The sequence below is a fragment of the Coregonus clupeaformis genome, chromosome 4 (genome assembly GCF_020615455.1).
Source record: "Coregonus clupeaformis isolate EN_2021a chromosome 4, ASM2061545v1, whole genome shotgun sequence".
NCBI classification, from domain to species: domain Eukaryota; kingdom Metazoa; phylum Chordata; class Actinopteri; order Salmoniformes; family Salmonidae; genus Coregonus; species Coregonus clupeaformis.
The window spans coordinates 6,100,161-6,123,738 of record NC_059195.1 but is presented as its reverse complement, the minus strand read 5'-3'; the positions used below and the strand labels follow the sequence as shown (position 1 = coordinate 6,123,738).

The following is a 23,578-nucleotide window of genomic DNA, read 5'->3' as shown; positions in this document are numbered from 1 at the left end:
TGAGAAACAAATGTGAGCCTTTATTGGAATGTTGCAAGGCATTAAATACACAAATCCCACCTTTTTTAATAATTTGGCATTTAATTAAAAAAAGGCTAACAATACTGGTCCTACAGTCATTCACTTTCAATTTCATCATTATTTCATGAATAGAGTTCTCCTTTCTTTCACTGCAATATAGAAAAGGAAATCTGGCATGGTCGAAAGTAAAAGCAGAGGTGTGTTAATGTAGAATTAAAGGGGGAATAGCAAGGACAGACATGGGTAGAATGAGGGAGAGACATGAAAGTTTTCTAACTTTAAAACATACTGTGTATCAAAGCTGCATTGTGGGTTAAAACGGTCACTTGCTGATACTGGTATGCATTTATTCCCCTGATATCCCAAGTTTTACATATAAAAAAACCTTTGTATGAAATATAAACAAGCTCTTGCTGTGATACATATAGTGAAGTGCATTTGAAGCAGAAAAAAAGTATTATAATAAAGACATTAATATGTTCTATAACCTTGCCATGATCTACGATATCTCGAGTTGCCAGATATTCCCTGGACTCAAGTTCTACAAACATAAATAATGTTTTATGACTTCTGGTTTTATTATCATTTATCATCAATGTTATTGTCGTCATCATCATCATCATCATCACCATCATCAAATCCCCCACCACCCCACCATCATCAAGCTTTCAGCATGTTACTCGACAGATCCGGAAATGATCTTTTATAGTTTTGGTTTAGAAACCATATTTCCCTCATTTTGGAAAACAAAACAAAAAAATGAACATTTCCCCCAAGAAAATTCAAGCCGGACTGTGTTTGGGTCTGGTCTCTTTTTTTCCTTTTCAAAAATTATTTATCGCCTCTCGTTCTGTACATCCAAAATGAACGAGCAATTAAAAATTGCAACCGCACCAACCCTGACCCGCTGCCCCCCTCCCATGACCACCCCCTACCCTTCCAACCCAACCCACCCGGTCTAACCATTAGATATTGGACGGCCACAGTTAAGACATGACTCCGAACACGGGGTTGTGACGACAGATGCTGGGCCCGATCTCCTCATAGTCCTTTTTGGTGTGGCATACCTGGTAGAACTCAGGCTAGAAAAGAGAAAGCAATGTGTTGACATTTGGCATATTTGAATAAAAGAGAAAAAAAACAAAAAAACATTGAAAACAAACGATCTTAAAGACATTACAAAACAAGAGTCAAAGCGAGTGGGTTTGGGTTTTTCTTCCTTAAAAAAAAAAAAAAATCTTAAAAAGAGATGTTTAAGATGCCCATCTCTTCCATACAAACCAAAGAACATTACGTTAGAAAAAAATAGATCTACAGTATATGTCCTTATTAACTTAAGCCTAAAAGCATTTAAATGATGTGCTGTAAAACGTCAGTGATGACACAACCCACTTTACGGTCACATCCTACAGTACTGGAGCATTTAAACGTCAGTGATGACACAACCCACTTTACGGTCACATCCTACAGTACTGGAGATCCTGTTCTAAAAAGATGTTATTCAGTTGACTCATCATGAGTAATGCAATGTTGTAAACTCGCGACACTCACAATGAACATTATCAATGGATGCCCCTGAATTCATTATGGACTATTCCCTTTTACATTGGAATTATTCACAATTACCTTGGCATTTCAAATCAGGTTACAAGGAAACTGGAAGATAGTATGCCCTTAGAGTAAACACTAAATGGCAGTAATCATTCTGAAAATGCAAATCACTGATATAATTCAGCTAAAGTGCTGACAGTAACCTTTCATTGCATCATCTTGGACTACATTCTAGGGAGGCAAGTTATGCAGATGGCACATAAAATAATGACATTTTCTGAATGACATTTCAAATCAAATTGTTTTACTATGTTAGATGTATCCTTATATGAAATTTGTTCCAAAGTACACTACATAATTTCTACAATTCCACTTATAATACAGTTTTCCCCCACATAATGGAGGAACAGAATAGCAATACTTACAGTTGAGGCTAACATGGATCCTCCGAACCACACTGCATATCTCTGCATATGATGAGTGATGACTTGCACATCAATTGGTTTGGGCTGAGAAGGAAAAAGCAAAAACCAGAAATAAATAGATGTTAGGGTTTTGTCTGGATCAAAAAGGGGCTAAGGTGGTGGGCGTGGCAATGGGCGCGGTCGGCACGGCTGAATTTTAGAGAACATTTTAGCGGCCTCCATCTTGGCGGTGTAAAGCCAATTTCCTGCAATTCTACAAATTCCTCCAAGGAGCTGAGAGAAATTGTTGTTGTTTTAAAGCTAATTTCCTGCAATTCTACACATTTTGCCATGGCTAATGCAGTGTTCTTTTCCTCAAACATAACAAAATCAATATTACTAAATACATTGTTTTTACATTTTTTATTCCCCGATGACTGTGTAGCTTTTATTTGAGTGATTGTTAGTTCTCATAGATTACGTTATAAAAAAATGTATAGGTCCATTATCTTTTTTACATACAGTGCATTCGGAAAGTATTCAGAGCCCTTGACTTTCCACATTGTTACGTTACAGCCTTATTCTAAATTTGATTAAATTGGGTTTATTCCTCTATCTACACACAATACCCCATAATGAAAAAGCAAAAACAGTTTTTTTGAAATGTTTGCAAATGTATTAAAAATAAAAAACTGAAAAATCACATTTACATAAGTATTCAGACCATTTACTCAGTATTTTGTTGAAGCACCTTTGGCAGCTATTAAAGCCTCGAGTCTTCTTGGGTATTACGCTACAAGCTTGGCACACCTGTATTTGGGGAGTTCCTCCCATTCTCCTCTGCAGATCCTCTCAAGCTCTGTCAGGTTGGATGAGGAGTGTCGCTTCACAGCTATATTCAGGGTCTCTCCAGAGATGTTTGATCGGGTTCAAGTGCGGACTCTGGCTGTGCCACTCAAGGACATTCAGAGACTTGTCCCGAAGCCACTCCTGAGTTGTCTTGGCTGTGTGCTTAAGGTCGTTGTCCTGTTGGAAGGTGAACCTTTGATCCCACTCTGAGGTCCTGAGCGCTCTGGAGCAGGTTTTCATCAAGGATCTCTCTGTACTTTGCTCCGTTCATCTTTCCCTCGATCCTGACTAGTCTCCCTGCCGCTGAAAAACATCCCCACAGCATGATGCTGCCACCACGCTTCACCGTAGGGATGGTGCCAGGTTTCCTCCAGAAGTAACGCTTGGCATTCAGGCCAAATAGTTCAATCTTGGTTTCATAAGACCAGAGAATCTTATTTCTCATCATCTGAGAGTCCTTTAGGTGCCTTTTTGCAAACTCCAAGCGGCCTGTCATGTGCCTTTTATTGAGGATTGGCTTCCGTTTGGCCACTCTACCATAAAGGCCTGATTGGTGGAGTGCTGCAGAGATGGTTGTCCTTCTGGAAGGTTCTCCCATCTCCAAAGAGGAACTCTGGAGCTCTGTCAGAGTGACCATCGGGTTCTTGGTCTCCCCAGATTGCTCAGTTTGGCCGGGCGGCTAGCTCTAGGAAGAGTCTTGGTGGTTCCAAACTTCTTTGTTTTAAGAATGATGGAGGCCACTGTTCTTGGGGACCTTCAATGCTGCAGAAATTTTTTGGTACCCTTCCCCAGATCTGTGCCTAGACACAATCCTGTCTCGGAGCTCTACGGATAATTCCTTCGACCTCATGGCTTGGTTTTTGCTCTGACATTCACTGTCAACTGTGAGACCTTATATAGACAGGTGTGTGCCTTTCCAAATCATGTCCAATCAATTGAATTTACCACAGGTGGACTCCAAGTTGTAGAAACATCAAAGATGATCAATGGAAACAGGATGCACCTGAGCTCAATTTCGAGTCTCATAGCAAAGAGTCTGAATACTTAACGTAAATAAGGAATTTGTTTTATATTTTTGATAAATTAGCAAAAATGTAGACAAACCGGTTTTTGCTTTCTTGTTATGGGGTATTGTGTGTAGACTGATGAGGATTTTTATTTATTTAATCCATTTTAGAATAAGGCAGTAATGTAACAAAATGTGGAAAAAGGGAAGGGGTCTGAAAACTTTCAGAATGCACTGTACTTATAATCTGGTTTTAGTAGTTTAAGTTTACACTGAAAGCGTAAGGTCCAATGCAGCACTTTTTATCTCAATATCAAATAATTTCTGGGTAACAATTAATTACCTTACCTCTGACTGTTTTCAATTAAAAGGGTCAGAAAGAAACAAAAATAGTTTGTTAGCAAAGAGCTATTTTTTTCTAGGACTGTCTGGGAGTGGTCTAAGTGGTGTGGGGAAAACTAGCCGTTATTGGCAGAGGTTTGAAACTCTTTCTTATTGGTCTATTAACTAAGTCTTTTCAAACAGCTCTTACATTAAAAAGAGCATTTTCACAGTATTATTCCAACCTCATAGTGTGGAAATATATTAAAACAAAGAAAATCAAGTTGACTGCACTGGGCCTTTAAAAAAAAAAAAATATGCTTACACTGTTTGGACGTAGGCTTCACAAAAAAACACTTAGGTGGCCTTCCCAAGGATTTCAATGGCTGAAAAATCCCTGGATTATACATTTCTCTGCCAAAACTGTAGCTGGTTACAGGCTCTGACTAATAACAGCAGGGATTCAGAGCTTGACGGGACCACTTCTGTAAGGAAACAGGAACAGCTCTAGTAAGGTTACCATGACTAGGTAATGCTCTCACCTTGAGCTTGCCCCCACTCAGCTCCTCACTCATCTTCAGCCTGGCGTCCACAGTCCTCTTCAGGTCCCTCTGCAGGCGCCGCCCAAAGTCCCTGAACATGGTGGAACCTCCTGACAGGACAATGTTCTGGAGAGGAACACAGGGGGACGAGTCAGACATTGTGACTAATAAAGACACTGGTTAACACATGCACTAACACACAATACGGGGTTCAACTTGCGCGCACAGAACATTTTAAAATATTGAAAGGAGTTGCGGACCAGAGAGCTGATAAGTCTGTTCAAGTCAAACCCAAAATGCTTATTGGATATTAATGGGATGTGTTTTTTTAACTAAGATCTATGTAGTTCCAGGGATATGATTACCTTGTAAAGAGGACGTCTGACGTCAATGGGGCAGTTCTGGATAACCTCGTCCACAACTTCGGAGATGGGCTGGGTGAAGTCAGGATTGGCAAACTGGAGATTGAGGAAGAGTGAAGGGAGAAGAAAAGCGTGAGAGAAAGAGTTTATAATTGTATACACACCCACATTCACAGAAATCTCAAAGAATATCTTAACCATTTTAAAGATGTCTATCTCCATCATTCACTATGGCTTCTGCAGACCTGAACAACTCCTCTTCTGCCTGTAATTTGTGATTATAGGTCATCTGTACTTCAGTGTAGGACAGGGTTCCCCAACTGCCCCCCCAAAAAAATATATATATTTAAAAATGTTTATTGTTGAATATAAGACTGTAAAAACACCAGCAAATCAGCTCCAAGATATTTACATTTTGGAAATCTGTTTCAAAGTATTCCCACGCATAAAAGAGATACAGGTAACTGCCAAAATAAAAAAAACACCAAAATAAAGTGTCTTAATAGGGCGAGCCAGAACAGCTTCAATGCACCTTGGCATAGATTCTACAAGTGTCTGGAACCCCATTGGAGGGATGCAACACCATTATTCCATGGGAAATTCTACCATTTAATGTTTTGTTGATGGTGGTGGAAAACGCAGTCTCAGGCGCCGCTCCAGAATCTCCCATAAGTGATCAATTGGGATGAGATCTGGTGACAGGCGGCCATGGCATATGGTTTACATTGTTTTCATGCTCATCAAAACATTCAGTGATCATTTGTGCCCTGTGGATGTGGGGGCATTGTCATCCTATGAGGGCATAGCCATGGTAGCCAAAATAATGCCCTGCCCATCATTTTTATACATGAACATAATGGGATGTGAACTGCTTAATTAACTCAGGAACCACACCCTGTGTGAAAGCACCTGCTTTTAAAATACTTTCCCTCGTTTCCTGTATTTTGGCAGTTAACAGTACATGTGATCATATACAAATGTAAGCCAGGTTTGAAACAATTATGTTTTAGTCAAATATTATATCTGTTTGGGCTTCTTGCGGTCAATTTGCAGTCTACAAATTATTTGTAATTATGCACCGGCCCTCTACCATCCGCTCAAGAAGAAATCGACCCGCGGCTGAATCTAGCTGATGATCCCTGATGTAGGATTACCCTACTTATGATGGTCCTTACCACACATTTTTAGCTACTGTAACCTAGGACCTAGGGGTCAGAGTTAACATTACGCTAATGCTCGATGACACTGAAGAGAACATTTCCCACTCATGGTATGCTAGTCTAATTAGCATAACGCTAACCTCTTGCTATGCTGCTGTTTAATAGCGTAGTGCTAACTGCTTACCTCTGGATGGAAGAAGATCTCAGGGCCAAGGAAGCGCTCGTAGCCCACATCGACGGTGAACTCCTTCTTGCTGATGTTGTTAATTCCGGTGTACTGCTTGATCCACTTGGAGCCGTCCGTGTCGTACTTGTTGAACTCTTTCACTAGGTCAGGACACACGTAGCTGAAACGCTCCTGGTGGAAAAAGACATGGACAAAGCGTGAGGGGATGATGAAGTACAGTGTAACTGGTTACATACTGTATGTTACATTCTGTAGGGTCAGTGTGGTCCACAGTACAAGACTTACAGAGCTGGACTGAAACTTATTTTTAAAGTTCAATAGTCATATATTTATAATTTTTAGGTGTTAGTATACATGTTTAAAGGTCTTTGATCTTGGTGAGCAACACAACTCAGGACGTAAAACATAAATCCTGACACCAGGGGCTCTTCTTCCTAAATTAAGCTGTTGTTGATTAAGTACCTGCTAGTGCTGAGCGATTAACTGAAATTTCGGTTACTTTTCAGTTTTAAAATAACTAATTGACCAACTTCGGTTCAATTATTTGAATCCCTTTTCGTTTGGTTTTTGTGAGCTCAATGCGCACATTGCACAGTATCTCTAGAGATCAAGCCCGAACTGTGCAATGTAGTAGGGAGTCATAGTTTCCAACAGGCCAATATTCTACACTGTTAGTGCAGAAAACGTGGTAATTTAATTACAATGATCATAATCAATTGCTCGCCTACTTGTCCAGTCTGTGTTTCTTTTACGCGTGCTACATTAGGTTTGTGTGAGGCAGACACAGAAAGTGAGAGAATAGACAGAAGAATGCACGATCGAGAGGGATAGAGCGCATCGCCTGAAAATACATGATCTAAGTGATTGATAGTTGGTATTCAGCAGTCATAAAAGTATGCCATATTTACTTGGAAGAAATACTAAAATAGTGATTTTGTCAGACAGCATAGGCAGCAGCTCTACAGAGATGAGATGACTTGGAATGAAATAAAGTCATCAAATAAAAATAATGTAATATACACAACTGAAATATTTTATTTAAGTAATGTGATAAACAGTAATGAATGGGAAGTCACTACCATCATGGGACTTCTATTAATTGTTGTATTCTGTGTTGTTACAGCATTCAACCCACATAATGCATTTAATGTTATACATTTTTTTAATCAAAACCGAAAACCGTGATTCTTTTTTATAATGAACCCTATAATGAACCCTAATTACATTTGAAATTATTTTCTTAAGGGTTTCCAACAACACAGGACTACACTTAAACAATTCTCCAAAACACAGATTTGGGTAGATGCAAATGATTGATAGCTATTTTTTAAACAATGATCTTCAACAGTATGGCCAACAAGGATTTTAGATTAGCCTTTCAATAAACATTTATTGCTTTGGATCAAGAAGGGACGTGAGGTGAATCACAATTGATTCTGGTGAAAACAAGAGGAACAATTACAAGCTTAGGGTTAATGGGAACACCACACCCTTTGAAGCACCAGGGGATTGAAGTCGTCCATCTTGAAGTGTAACCGGAACAAACTATCAAAAACAGAACTGCGTCTATGTGTCCCATGTTCCAAACTACCTCACAAAAGAGAAGACTGAATATCAAGTGATGTGCTTAGCAGGAGGTATTAAACTTACCGATAGAACAATGGCTCCACCTAGTGTTCTAGCCAACAAACTACAGACAAGGTGAGAATTACACATTGTAGACATCTTAGTTTATTTATTTCTTAATCTATATTTCATTAAAAAATCTGAGTTTTGCTAGCAATGTTCATTTACTCTGTCAACTTCCCAACTTCCACTGCAAACAGTGACAAAATCTGAACTGTGTGAGTGGTGGTTGCTAGAGGAATGCTGTTGGGGCGCATACCTTCATTGAATGAAAGTGCTGGACAATAATGAGAGTGGTAGACTAGTTGTTGGAGAAAGACAAAACAGTGGGACTTCTGCCAGAGTGGTCGGTCCAGGACCCAGGACCAGAGTGACAGGTGTTATGATGCAGTAGTGCGAGTTGTGAGGAACTGTCTAACTGTTGTTATCAAGCCAAGCTAGTATGCTACTGCAATGTAGAATTAATTGTGTAAATCGCACCCGAAACAGTTCTTGTGAAAGCATGAGATATTTTGTTGAATTTTTACAAATGGCTTAGGGAACCACAACAGAGTACATTATTTCTGTGTGAAAATGTCCTAAGGCAACACAGGATCGTTTCAATTTGAAATCAACATTCTGGAAAAACCTTGCCTCAGAACCAGGGATAGGGTTAAGAATTTGGTCTAGGATTGGCTCCTTGACTGTACTATGAACACAGTGGTTGGTGAGTGGAGTGGTGGTTGACATCACCTACCTTGACTGCCTTGGCCGTCTCCAGGGACTGCTCTGGGGGGATGCCCACCTCCCGCTCCCTCAGAAGCTGCTGGGTGAAGTAGGTGATGTCACGACCCGCGATGGGGATGTGCTTTATACAGCTGCCGATGACGTAGCCCTCAGCCTATAGCAACACAAAGAGACAGATGGTTCAGAGTTCACAATGTCTAGGGTGAGGGGATGTCACAGCATATAAGAATAAATAAGTCAAAGTAGATGCACGTGTTTAAATAACGCTCATGCCAGATTCACACTATTGTGCCGAACTAAACCGTACTGTGCTGGCCTGGATATTTTCTTTTCACATTGTCCTTTCCAGCAACTACGGTGAATGTGTAGTCAAGCCAGCCCAGTACAGTTTGGTAGTGTGAAAAGGGGATCAGCGAATATATAACTGACTGTATTCTTTAAGCAACCTTGAATAGGCATCTTTTTATTTCATACATTTATTAGCATTACATGCTCACATCCTGAATTCTCCCTCAGTATTAAGTTTGGCTGACTTTCTGTATGTTAAGCAGTGGCTTGTACATCCTACAAAATGCTGACTTAAATTGCCACTGACCACACAACGTGTGTTCTACCAATACATTTCCTTGCCAGGCAATTCTTCCTGTATCTAAGGCTGTGTGTCAAAAGTATAGAGAGGCCTACATGGATAGTTGCTTTCATCTGCACTGATTGAAAAGAAATGGCCAAGATAGTAATCCTTTCCCTGGCTTTTACCCATCCAGTCTTTTTTATACTGAACAAAAATATAAAGGCAACATGTAAAGTGTTGGTCCCATGTTTCATGAGCTGAATTAAAAGATCCCAGAAATGTTCCATACGCACAAAAAGCTTTTCTCTCACACATTTAGTGCAGAGATTTGTTTACATCCCTTTAATTTCCCCTTTGCCAAGACAATCCATCCACCTGACAGGTGTGGCATATCAAGAAGCTGATTAAATGGCAGGATCATTCCACAGGTGCACCTTGTGCTGGGGACAATAAAAGGCCACTAAAATGTGCAGATTTGTCACAGAACAATGCCAGTTATGTCTCAAGTTGAGGAAGCGTGCAATTGGCATGCTGACTGCAGGAATGTCCACCAGAGCTGTTGCCAGAGAATTGAATGTTCATTTCTCTACCATAAGCCGCCTCCAATGTCGTTTTAGAGAATTTGGCAGTACGTCCAACCGGCCTCACAACCGCAGACCACATGTAACCACGCCAGCCCAGGACCTCCACATCTGGCTTCTTATCCTGCGGGATCGTCCGAGACCAGCCACCCAGACAGCTGATGAAACTGAGGAGTATTTCTGTCTGTAATAAAAACTAATTCTGATTGGCTGGGCCTGGCTCCCCAGTGGGTGGGCCTGGCTCCCCAGTGGGTGGGCCTATGACCTCCAAGCACCACCCATGACTGCGCCCCTGCCCAGTCATGTGAAATCCATAGATTAGGTCCTAATTTATTTATTTAAATTGCCTTATTTCCTTAAATGAACTGTAAATGTTGCGTTTATATTTTTGTTCAGTATAGATTTGTTAAGTGAAGGGGAATGAAACAGGCAAAGGAGGCCACTGAGAAGTATTGAGACACATGAACCTCAACATGCAGGATCAGGGGTCTGGCTGAGAGAGCCTTTCGCTGGGACCATGGTTGTGTTCAGTATGACACGCAGTAGCAAAACATTTAGCAATGGAACACAAAAATCTGTGTTCCTATTGGACAAGTTCAGGTTGTACCTTTCCGTCTCTCTATAAAAAAAATAAAAAATCCCTTTACTCTCTGGGTTTTTCTCAATATTTATTCTACCTTGCTCCATACTCATGCTCCATGTGCATTCTCCGACCACGTTCTCTTGAGTATGTTCTTGTGAGAACGAGTGTGGAGAATGCATAAAACACTACATTTGAGAAGCACTCGCACTCCCCCTACTGTATTACCTCACACTTCACCTCCCCATTCACTGAGCCTTCTTCCAACATATACACAAAGCAAGCGTTTTACTTCATAATTATCAGCTAGGTACAGTGCATTCGGAAAGTATTCAGACCACATCCCTTTTTCCACATTTTGTTACGTTACAGCCTTACTCAAAAATTGATTAAATAAAAAACATGTACTCAATCTACACACAATACCCTATAATGACGAAGCAAAAACAGGTTTTTTGAATTTTTGTGCAAATTGATTACGGTACAAATAAAAAACGGAAATACCTTATTTACAGAAGTATTCAGACCCTTTGCTATGAGACTCGAAATTGAGCTCAGGTGCATCCTGTTTCCATTGAGCATCCTTCAGATGTTTCTACAACTTGGTTGGAGTCCACCTGTGGTAAATTCAATTGACTGGACATGATTTGGAAAGGCACACACCTGTCTATATAAGGTCCCACAGTTGACAGTTAATGTCAGAGCAAAAACCAAGCCATGAGGTTGAAGGAATTGACTGTAGAGCTCCGACACAGGATTGTGTCGAGGCACAGATCTGGGGAAGGGTACAAAAATGTTTTTGCAGCATTGAAGGTCCCCAAGAACACAGTGGCCTCCATCATTCTTAAATTGAAGAATTTTGGAACCACCAAGACTCTTCCTAGAGCTGGCCGCCTGGCCAAACTGAGCAATCGGGGGAGAAGGGCCTTGGCCAGGGAGGTGACCAATAACCTGATGGTCACTCTGACAGAGCTCCAGAGTTCCTCTGTGGAGATGGGAGAACCTTCCAGAAGGACAACCATTTCTGCAGCACTCCACCAATCAGGCCTTTATGGTAGAGTTGCCAGACGGAAGCCACTCCTCAGTAAAAGGCACATAACAGCCCACTTGGAGTTTGTCAAAACACACCCACAGGACTCTCAGACCATGAGAAACAAGATTCTCTGGTCTGATGAAACCAAGATTAAACTCTTTGGCCTGAATGCCAAGCGTTACGTCTGGAGGAAACCTGGCACCATCCCTACTGTGAAGCATGGTGGTGGCAGCATAATCATGCTGTGGGGATGTTTTTCAGCGGCAGGGACTGGGAGACTAGTCAGGATCGAGGAAAAGATGAACGGAGCAAAGTACAGAGAAATTCTTTATGAAAACCTGCTCCAGAGCGCTCAGGACCTCAGACTGGGGCGAAGGTTCACCTTCCAACAGGACAACGACCCTAAGCACACAGCCAAGACAATGCAGCAGTGGCTTAGGGACATGTCTCAATGTCCTTGAGTGGCCCAGCCAGATATCTAAAAACCAGTTTTTGCTTTGTCATTATGGGGTATTGTGTGTAGACTGATGAGGGAAAAAACGATTTAATCCATTTTAGAATAAGGCTGTAACGTAACAAAATGTGGAAAAGGGGAAGGGGTCTGAATACTTTCCGAATGCACTGTATATGAATCGTAATAATGTAGCTAATCAGATAGTTTAACAGGCAAAAATGACCTAAAACTAATATTACGCAAGATAGATTCAATTCTTCATGGCTATCTGGCTAGCTAACAGTACTAGTATCTAGCCCTATTGACTTACTTTGGGCTTGCGATCTACGGTACGTAGGCAGGTAAACATGCCAAAATTAACACAGCATGTATTTATTAACGTATCAAGACATATGAAACTTGAATAGGCAATATTTCATTCCGAAGTCTGAGTTTATTTTCTCTCGCTTAAGCTGAAATAATGGCTGCCATTGATTTCAATATTTTGTATATTTCTTTGAATACTTCCCGTTGAAGCTTGCATCGATGCATGCTTCAAAATATGTACAAACGGAGTACGCATTCGAGAAGTGCCCTCCGTGCTCCGTTTTGCATACTTTGATTTGGACTCATACTCAGACCCTCCTGTGCTCTAATTTGTGTGCTCGGAGCGCAGTAGTGTGCATTTTAAGAAACACCCTCTGTGTGTGTGTGCACTGTATAGCGTGTGCACGTGTGAATGTGTGTAATCGATCAGTCTTTTCTGTCAGATGTGAGAAGACTTTCCTCAGGTCAGGTGTGTTTGTCACTCACCACAGGGATAACATGGGTGACTCCATCTCCGCTGTCGATGACCGTCCCCGTCAGTGTCCTCTCCCCCACCTGTCTGGATGTCCAGGAGGCCGCCAGCGCCAGGACAGCCTTGGGTATAGAGAACACAACGTCAATGTGACACCATTGTAAAGCAACAACATTGAGGTGTACCACATCAGGGTGTCCGTGATGTCATTGACCACATTATTTTGTCTGCTAGATATAGTGTTCCCAGGGATGATGAGGCCATACCTGCACTGCAATGTAGAGCCCTGGGACGTTGAAGGACTCAAACATGATCTCTGCTGTGTACTCTCGGTTCTCTGGTGTATTCAGAGGAGGCTCTGTCTGCAAGAGGACACCACAGTACTGGGAGTTAGACTTCAACACAGACACACTAATCCAACCAGCATCAGATTCATTAACAACCACATCGACCCTCAATTACAGGTAATAGTCTATGCTATGTACCTACAGAAAAGGTCTTAGTTACAATGTATTATAACAGCCTTAGCGTTCCCCCTACATTCATTTATCAGCAGCGGCCAACACTGCAAAAAAAAGAAGGGAAAAAAAGGTATTTATTTGTATTCTGCCGAGACGCGCTTTTAAGATCAGAGTAACAACTTACATCAGACCCTCCGAGAAACCTCCAAGGTAACTAGATAGCGAGCTTGTAATCCTGGAAGTGTAGCCAACCCTATTAATAGATGTATGCCCCAGGAAGACCCAAGGTTTTTAGCCCACTGTTTTAACCGTTTTGTTTCAGTTCCCTCACACTGGGTGTTCCATTTCACTTGGCTCACAGTACTGATATAGTCCTACTTCCTTAAGTGTCTTGGCATTTACGACAGCACTTTTTAATCCAGGGGTGCACAACTCTGGACCTCGAGTTCCGCAGTCCCGTTGGTTTTCGTTTCCCCCATCAGGTTGGAAAGAGAGCCTACCCTCTTTGTGGCAAGTGTGCCCTCTATCCAACTGTATTGTGTCTTTCTATCCCATATATGTCCCATTTGGCCCAAGGTCCTCTTACCAACAGGAAGTAGTGGTCCTCAGGCTCCGCCCTCAGGTACTTGAAGATCACCTGCTCCATGAACCTCTCCATCAGGTCCCAGTCCTCCACAATGCCGTGACGGATGGGCCACTGTGGGTGAGAGGTCAAAGGTCAGTCACACTGGCAAACAAAGGGCCTGGTTTCCCGATAGAACTTAGGCTTATGAGTGTTTTAACAATGCATCTTTCTTACAACGGCCGAAGATCTAACATGTGTTTACCAAAACACCACGCAGAGAGAACGTTCGCTAAGTGCGTCGTTGAGGCATGTGTCGATACTGATAGGATCGAAAGAGAGCGGTGTTCTCGGATCAGCTTTCCCCATTCAAATCTTACCTTAACATTCAAATTATTCCACAATACTGACGACGGATCAGCTCCTAAAAATATATCATCCCTGGCTGCAAATATTGAGGTGGGTTATTCTAATGCTTACCCTATAATAATAAATCAAGATTTGGCACATCATTGTTGTTACACATGAAATATATTGAGACAAAATTAAACAGTAGCCTACAATTAGCAAAATATACAGTTGAAGTCGGAAGTTTACATACACCTTAGCCAAATACATTTAAACTCAGTTTTTCACAATTCCTGACATTTAATCCTAGTAAAAATTCCCTGTTTTAGGTCAGTTAGGATCACCACTTTATTTTAAGAATGTGAAATGTCAGAATAATAGTAGAGAGAATGATTTATTTCAGCTTTTATTTCTTTCATCACATTCCCAGTGGGTCAGAAGTTACCATACACTCAATTAGTACTTGGTAGCATTGCCTTTAAATTGTTTAACTTGGGTCAAACGTTTCGGGTAGCCTTCCCCAAGCTTCCCACAATAAGTTGGGTTAATATTGGCCCATTCCTCCTGACAGAGCTGGTGTAACTAAGTCAGGTTTGTAGGCCTCCTTGCTCGCCCACGCTTTTTCAGATCTGCCCACAAATGTTCTATAGGATTGAGGTCAGGGCTTTGTGATGGCCACTCCAATACCTTGACTTTGTTGTCCTTAAGCCATTTTGCCACAACTTTGGAAGTATGCTTGGGGTCATTGTTCATTTGGAAGACCCATTTGCGACCAAGCTTTAACTTCCTGACTGAGGTCTTGAGATGCTGCTTCAATATATCCACATAATTTTCCTTCCTCATGATGCCATCTATTTTGTGAAGTGCATCAGTCCCTCCTGCAGCAAAGCACCCCCACAACATGATGCTGGCACCCCCGTGCTTCACAGTTGGGATGGTGTTCTTCGGCTTGCAAGCCTTCCCCTTTTTCCTCCAAATATAACAATGGTCATTATGGCCAAACAGTTCTATTTTTGTTTCATCAGACCAGAGGACATTTCTCCAAAAAGTACGATCTTCGTCCCCATGTGCAGTTGCCACTGCTCCAAAACCCCATAAAAAAGCCAGACTACAGTTTGCTTCTTCCTTGCTGAGCGGCCTTTCAGGTTATGTCGATATTGGACTCGTTTTACTGTGGATATAGATACTTTTGTACATGTTTCCTCCAACATCTTCACTAGGTCCTTTGCTGTTGTTCTGGGATTGATTTGCACTTTTCGCACCAAAGTACATTAATCTCTAGGAGACAGAACGCGTCTCCTTCCTGAACGGTATGACGGCTGCGTGGTTCCATGGTGTTTATACTTGCGTACTATTGTTTGTACAGATGAACGTGGTACCTTCAGGCGTTTGGAAATTGCTCCCAAGGATGAACCAGACTTGTGGAGGTCTACAAAAAAGAATTCTGAGGTCTTGGCTGATTTCTTTTGATTTTTCCATGATGTCAAGCAAAGAGGCACTGAGTTTGTAGGTAGGTTTAGAAATACATCCACAGGTCCACCTCCAATTGACTCAAATTATGTCAATTAGCCTATCAGAAGTTTCTAAAGCCATGACATAATTTTCTGGAATTTTTCAAGCTGTTTAAAGGCACAGTCAACTTAGTGCATGTAAACTTCTGTCCCACTGGAATTGTGATACAGTGAATTATAAGTGAAATCATCTGTCTGTAAACAATTGTTGGAAAAATTACTTGTGTCATGCACAAAGTAGATGTCCTAACCGACTTGCCAAAACTATAGTTTGTTAACAAGAAATGTGTGGAGTGGTTGAAAAACTAGTTTTAATGACTCCAACCTAAGTGTATGTAAACTTCCGACTTCAACTGTAACTCAATTGAATGATTGATTTGAATATTAATGAATTATACAGGCCTATGTATCCTATAATGTAGTATATTTATCTTTTAATGCAGTCATCTCGGTTTTCATTTGAAACATATTTTGATCCTTCTCTTGTTTTTAAGAATTGCAAAGACATTGGCAACTTTGTACTCATAGTTAACTTCTTTGTGAAGCTATCGGTGGTCACAGAGAGACAGATAAACATTTGATTCTATGTTTAGTGGATCTCTTCTGTGTATAAAGTGACGCGGTAGGGGAAAAAACGCATCTAACGACGCACTTAGCTGTTCTACGAGAGGTCTGAGGCAGTCGGTAAATAAGTATTTTCAATTGCAACATTAGTAACGATGGTTTTGGGAAACAGCTCAGAGATTTAACGATGCTCCTACGAAGATTCTAACTATGAACGCAGCCTTAAGATGCTTTTGGGAAACTGGGCCCTGTCTAGTAAATTACTTAGTGACTAAGTACACCAACATACATTTTAGTCCATGGTTGAATGACACTTCAAGTACAAGACCATACAATGAGTAGGCCTACATGGCCTAGCAGCACATCATGTGCACTAACAAACATTCAGTGCATTGCTTGGTGAAACATAGTAGTGACAAATAGTAATGTGAAATGAGAGTGACTGGCTGTTGACAGATGCCTCTCTGGTGCAGTATACTGGTTTCCGTATTTCCTTGGAATAGGAATCTTTGAAATGCACAGTATGCAAGTTCTCACATGACAACTTGTAGGCCATTTATCATGTTCAATTGGTGGGTTTGTGCATTGTATTGGTCACACACAAATGGCACTTTAGGGCTGTCATGTTTGGCATTGGGCAGGTTTGCTTGTAGTATATGTGAGTTTAAATATACTGTATTTGGTGGTCCTGTAGCCTTTTTGAGCCAACGGGTTTGGTACCTTTGTGGCATAATTGGGCTTGTCTATCCCCTCGTCTCCGATGAAGAAGTCCAGGTCGTCCACCCCCTTGACCGTCCTTGATCCAACCTTGGCCGACTCTTTGATTGCAATACCTGGTAGGGAGGAGAGAGACCAATGGAGGGAGAAAGAAAGAGAAAGACAAAAAGAGAGAGCGAGAGAGAAAGAAAGAGAGAATCAAGTAGACTAAGGCAGTGTTTGATGAAAGGGCTTAAGACATAAATCCAGTCGAACACCAAGTGCAAGAGTGACCTATGCCTTCACTGTTCACTATCCAGCCTTGTATTTCCAAAACATGGCCCCAAAGAGTTCTAAAATAGAAAAACAGGCTTGAAAACACTTTCAGCATCAATAATATCAGATCATTACCTAGACTCTTTGAAACCGTGTTAGGGCTCTGCTTATTAAAATTACTTTTGTCTAGGCAACAGTTAGGCCTATCGTCAATGTGAGGCGAATCGTCTGGACACATATACCCACATGATGGAACAATGAACTGTGGCTCTGTGTTCCCTGCATACCCCAGCTTAGTGTATCTGAAAGAGAGAAGGCACACCATTAGATTGAACAACACTTGCTCGCATTTTCTTTGTATGGTGACACTTTATAAAAGGAGAAACAATTAAAAATCGATTAGCAGGCATAGCCTATATTTTGGTTTGGCCTAGCTTCTGTGATTTTTATCAATACAACCCCTGTTCTTCCATGGATCAGTCTAGTGCCAACAACTGCAGCTCAACTCTGAATAGCCTACCCTTCAATAGGAAGAGTGTAAAAGGGCATTTGGAATCTAAGGGGTTATTCATACATTTTCCCAAATCCACAACTTCAGTATAAATCTTAGCAAATCATCATCCTACCACTGGTCTGAGTGCCAGCAGTGTTGCAATTAAGGTTCACTTACACTCGGCTAAAGCCTTATCGCAGAACGATAAGCTGCATACACAACAGTTAACTTTGTGTTTACTGTGAATGCGTAGCCTAGAAAACTCAGCCCAAGAGAGCTCAGCATAGTTGAGACAAAGGCTACTACTATAAGGATATGAGACACATCGTCTGAGATGCTTTTCAATACCATTGTTTCAGTGCAGTATGTTAGCCTATAGAAAGTAGGCCAAGTTGCTTTTAAGTCCTATTTTACATTTACATTTTAGTCATTTAGCAGACGCTCTTATCCAGAGCGACTTACAGTTAGTGAATACATTTTTTTTTTTTCACTGGCCCCCCGTGGGAATCGAACCCACAACCCTGGCGTTGCAAACGCCATGCTCTATCAACTGAGCTACATCCCTGCCGGCCATTCCCTCCCCTACCCTGGACAACGCTGGGCCAATTGTGCGCCGCCCATGAGTCTCCCGGTCGCGGCCGGCTGCGACAGAGCCTGGATTCGAACCAGGATCTCTAGTGGCACAGTTAGCACTGCGATGCAGTGCCTTAGACCACTGCGCCACTCAGGAGCTGAGTTTTAACAGCATTGTAAATATAGCAAGGCCTACCCAATGAGTGAGGAATAACAGAGCCTGTAAGGATTAACATTTTAGCAGGTGCACGTGGAATGCACAAAAACATAGCCTTGGGGCTTCATTCCACAGAACAGTCCTAGCTTGTCTGGGGCAGCTACCTGCCTCAACAAGCCTGTTGCACTACACTCTTAGCAGTGGACATAACCACAGGAGTGCTCAAATCCAAATCGACCCTCTAGTGAGCAAGCCCCTCCTCACTGAGAGGATTGGATAGGTATAGCCTACAAGATATGACAATGCTTAGGCAACACCCATCCAATCTTCTTAGAAATAGGCCTACGGAAGTGCCTAAAATGGAGGGTAGGAGATAGAGGTCAATTTGGGATTGGGCATTAGGCCTAGGCAAGGCCTGAAATTTAAGCTAGGCTACCTTATTACGGTGTTTGATGAAAGACCACAACGTGACTCAAGGCCTGGTATAGGCCAAGTTTGAATAATGATAATGGCCTTACTGTGTGAAATCAAACTGTTTGCTGAGCATGATAAGCAAATGCCGACTCCACCCTAGCCCCAGGTACTAGACTTAGCTGCAAGCCTGGCCTGCAACACCTGCATTTGAAACATTTGTTTAGACCAAGAACAGACCCCTGCAAAAGAAAACATACAGTAGCCTACATAAAACAGTGGCTCTTCACAGACCTCCCAACACAACTGTTATAGAGAAGTGGACAAAATAAGCCCCATAATAACTCTGCTGCTCCATTTCACTGTTGAGTTCTAAGAATAGCGGCCCACTTGTGCATGAGGTAAGAGGATGTGGAGTTCTGTTCAAATATTCTGGCTGTTGTGAGCATGACTCATGAGCTGTGTGGTGGTGTTGCCTACTCAACCAGACTTCTGCTGGCCTGGTAATTTAGCATCTTGGCCTTCTCAGCAGTTTCAAACATCTGCTCTACAAAGGAGTTAGCATCATTTTCCATCCTCAGCTGTAGTTTTCAAGTCCTCTTCCCCAGTGTGGACCAGATGCACTAGCCTAGCTAATAGCCCAAAGGGAGTGGGGAAGATAAGTGGAGAGGTATGCAAGGAAACATGAGTGATAACCCCAACTATAGTATTAAACATAAATCCCTGTCATTTCAAATAATCTAAGTCTCTAGGTCTAGGCTATATCAAATGCCTACATTAGATAACGCTCATTAGATTAAAACGTGTGCATAAATAGACAGTAAGTAGGCCTAACGATTAGGGCTGGGAATTGCCAGGGACATCACGATAAGATATCACGATACTTAGGTGGCAATACGATATGTATTGTGATTCTCATGATTGTATATGCATTGCGATTCGATACTGTGATTTTATTGCGATTCGAGTTTTGGTGCAGGTATAGCTGACTAGCGCAAAAATAATATAGCGATATTGTCAAAACTATATATCGTAAAAAATAATCATATTCCCCCCATCACTAGTAACGGAATGCAAAAAACATGATTGTGTCTGAATTGCATTAAACAAAGTGATTATTTGCTAAAACAAGTTGCAGGCAACTAGAATTCTGTGGTGAATTACACTGTTCAATAATGAGGGATTAGCCTAGGTCCAACTGTTATTAATTCACTGGCTTTTAATTGATCTTGGGACCTGCAATCAGTATATTGGCATTCACAATATTTAGAGATTATAAAAAAGGATGGGCATGAAGCAGAAGTATGCACAATCAAAACAAAGTGTTGTAGAACTGTGAAGTCACCCAAATGAAAATCCTCGTGCTTTTCTATAGAATACAAATCAGTCTTTGTTATTCAGAAAATAATTCATGTATATTTTCATTTGAGATGGTAAAGGTCCGGCTAAATTGAAGAAATTAGAATAGTATGCTAATAGAAAGAAAACATGTTCTGATGCCGAAAACGACCATATATGGACTAAAAAACGTGAATGAGGAAGTCGACAATGTAGGAAGTCGCTCTGCGCGTGCTCAAAGCCGGGCATCACTAGTGAGCAAGCACTGTAAAATTACTTATGAAATGAATACCATTACAAAATTCAACTTTACAATAAACATGGAAAGTCCCTTTATACTGTCCACTCAAAGTATTTCCGAAATGCAATATATTAGATCCCCAGCAATGAAGCACAGTCAAATAGATTGGGTGGATTTTTTGTATTGAAAAAGCCTTTCCAACAGGAAGAAAACATTTTCTGATGATGAAAGCAAATAGCAGGCTTATTGCTAAAACAGCAGGCTTATAGCTAGCCATCTAGCGAATACAGCAGAAATTTATGTTCAAGGCAAGTGCTGTTAAACAGCAGTACAATAACAGCCTAACAAAACGATTAAAACACGTTAGTTTTGTCAATGAAAGGTTACATTGATTGAAATTATTAGCAAACTATAGCTAGCACACACACCCAGTTGCTGACAGCGATGGGCTCGGTGACACCCAAAATCTCGGTGCGCTGTCTGCAAGGCGGTCTAGTTTGAATAGCTTACCCTGTACCGCAGTCGACAACACACGCCGGTAATCGTCCTGCCATCTCGTGTGCTTCTGGTAATCACAAATGTTTTCTGTTAATCGATAGCTGTCTGTGTCGGGTGGAGGATCTTGCAAACCGTCCACAGGCGGAAACCTGAACCCGCACAAGTACTGTTTCTAACGTTACTTCCGTACTCGGTCTAGGGCAGGCAAGATGGCTGACGCAGGGGAGCGCTTGAGCGAAGCAGGCAGAGGCAGTTTCACAGCTGTCAATCACAATAGCCCCTGAGAGCAAAGCATCAACACACTGCCAGGGGAATAAAACGTGACACAATAGGTGGTTGTGCCGAAATCAAATCTATCTAATTGTATTACATCTAATAAAATAATAGAATGCTGCAATAGTCAATATTGGCCTAGGGCACATAAATTTAAATAGACAAATTATCTGGACCAGGATTGAGATCAAATCCAGAATGAGTTTTACAGTGCTACACAATTAACATATTGCATTATTTTAATTATATTTATTTTGTATTAATTAGGGGGTAGATCAGCTTTAATATTGCAGATAAATTGTAACTTCCATCAGTGTAATTGTCTGCATTACTTCCAATCCCCCATATGTTTTTTCCTGCAAATAAGTAAATAACACATATATATATATAAATAGTCTTTGACAATTTTGAGGGACCATCAGTCCTGTGTTCCAATGGCACGTTGTGTTTGCTAATCCAAGTTTATCATTTTAAAAGGCTAATTGATCATTAGAAAACCCTTTGTTGCGAAATAGGAAGCCAATTCTGAATTTAACTTTGGATTGGAGATTCTTAATGTGAGTCTGGAAGGAGAGTTTACAGTCTAACCAGACACCTAGGTATTTGTAGTTGTCCACATACTCTAGGTCAGACCCGCCGAGAGTAGTGATTCTAGTCGGGTGGGCGGGCGCCAGCAGCGTTCGATTGAAGAGCATGCATTTAGTTTTACTAGTGTTTAAGAGCAGTTGGAGGCTACTGAAGGAGTGTTGTATGGCATTGAAGCTCGTTTGGAGGTTTGTTAACACAGTGTCCAATGAAGGGCCAGATGTATACAAAATGGTGTCGTCTGCGTAGAGGTGGATCTGGGAGTCACCAGCAGCAAGAGCGACATCATTGATATACACGGAGAAAAGAGTCGGCCCAAGAATTGAACCCTGTGGCACCCCCATAAAGACTGCCATAGGTCCAGACAACAGGCCCTCCGATTTGACACATTGAACTCTATCTGAGAAGTAGTTGGTGAACCAGGCGAGGCAGTCATTTGAGAAACTAAGGCTATTTAGTCTGCAAATAAGAATGCGGTGGTTGACAGAGTCGAAAGCCTTGGCCAGGTCGATGAAGACGGCTGCACAGTACTGTCTATTATCGATCGCGGTTATAATATCAATGATGATCAATTAGCCTTTTAAAATGATAAACTTGAATTAGCAAACACAACGTGCCATTGGAACACAGGACTGATGGTTGCTGATAATGGGCCTCTGTATGCCTATGTAGATATTCCATTAAAAATCAGCCGTTTCCAGCTACAATAGCCATTTACAACATTAACAATGTCAACACTGTATTTCTGATCAATTTGATGTTATTTTAATGGACCAAAAAAATGCTTTTCTTTTGAAAACATGGACATTTCCAAGTTACCCCAAACTTTTGAACGGTAGTATATATATACAATGGGGAAATAAAGTATTAAGTCAGCCACCAATTGTGCAAGTTCTCCCACTTAAAAAGATGAGAGAGGCCTGTAATTTCCATCATAGGTACACGTCAACTATGACAGACAAATTGAGAAAAAAAAATCCAGAAAATCACATTGTAGGATTTTTAATGAATTTATTTGCAAATTATGGTGGAAAATAAGTATTTGGTCACCTACAAACAAGCAACATTTCTGGCTCTCACAGACCTGTAACTTCTTCTTTAAGAGGCTCCTCTGTCCTCCACTCGTTACCTGTATTAATGGCACCTGTTTGAACTTGTTATCAGTATAAAAGACACCTGTCCACAACCTCAAACAGTCACACTCCAAACTCCACTATGGCCAAGACCAAAGAGCTGTCAAATGACACCAGAAACAAAATTGTAGACCTGCACCAGGCTGGGAAGACTGCATCTGCAATAGGTAAGCAGCTTGGTTTGAAGAAATCAACTGTGGGAGCAATTATTAGGAAATGGAAGACATAATCTCCCTCGATCTGGGGCTCCACGCAAGATCTCACCCCGTGGGGTCAAAATGATCACAAGAACGGTGAGCAAAAATCCCAGAACCACACGGGGGGACCTAGTGAATGACCTGCAGAGAGCTGGGACCAAAGTAACAAAGCCTACCATCAGTAACACACTTCGCCACCAGGGACTCAAATTCTGCAGTGCCAGAAGTTTGCTAGAGTGCATTTGGATGATCCAGAAGATGATTGGGAGAATGTCATATGGTCAGATGAAACCAAAATATAACTTTTTGGTAAAAACTCAACTCGTTGTGTTTGGAGGACAAAGAATGCTGAGTTGCATCCAAAGAACACCATACCTACTGTGAAGCATGGGGGTGGAAACATCATGCTTTGGGGCTGTTTTTCTGCAAAGGGACCAGGACGACTGATCCGTGTAAAGGAAAGAATGAATGGGGCCATGTATCGTGAGATTTTGAGTGAAAACCTCCTT

The 23,578-nt window shown here is 41.4% G+C and overlaps 1 protein-coding gene across 1 annotated transcript; it reads right to left on the bottom strand.

Annotated features, from left to right (window-relative positions):
* On the bottom strand, nt 1-21,094 carry LOC121550500 (actin-related protein 3). The gene is made up of 12 exons (XM_041862782.2): nt 20,894-21,094; nt 17,417-17,472; nt 16,919-17,031; nt 13,800-13,910; nt 13,019-13,114; nt 12,767-12,874; nt 8,766-8,909; nt 6,401-6,574; nt 5,060-5,152; nt 4,695-4,820; nt 1,998-2,081; nt 1-1,103 (listed from the first exon to the last, which is right to left on the bottom strand). The coding sequence occupies exons 1-12, from the start codon at nt 20,935-20,937 to the stop codon at nt 1,008-1,010; spliced, it is 1,245 nt and encodes a 414-aa protein (XP_041718716.1). The 5' UTR covers nt 20,938-21,094; the 3' UTR covers nt 1-1,007.
* Between the last annotated feature and the right edge of the window lie 2,484 nt (nt 21,095-23,578).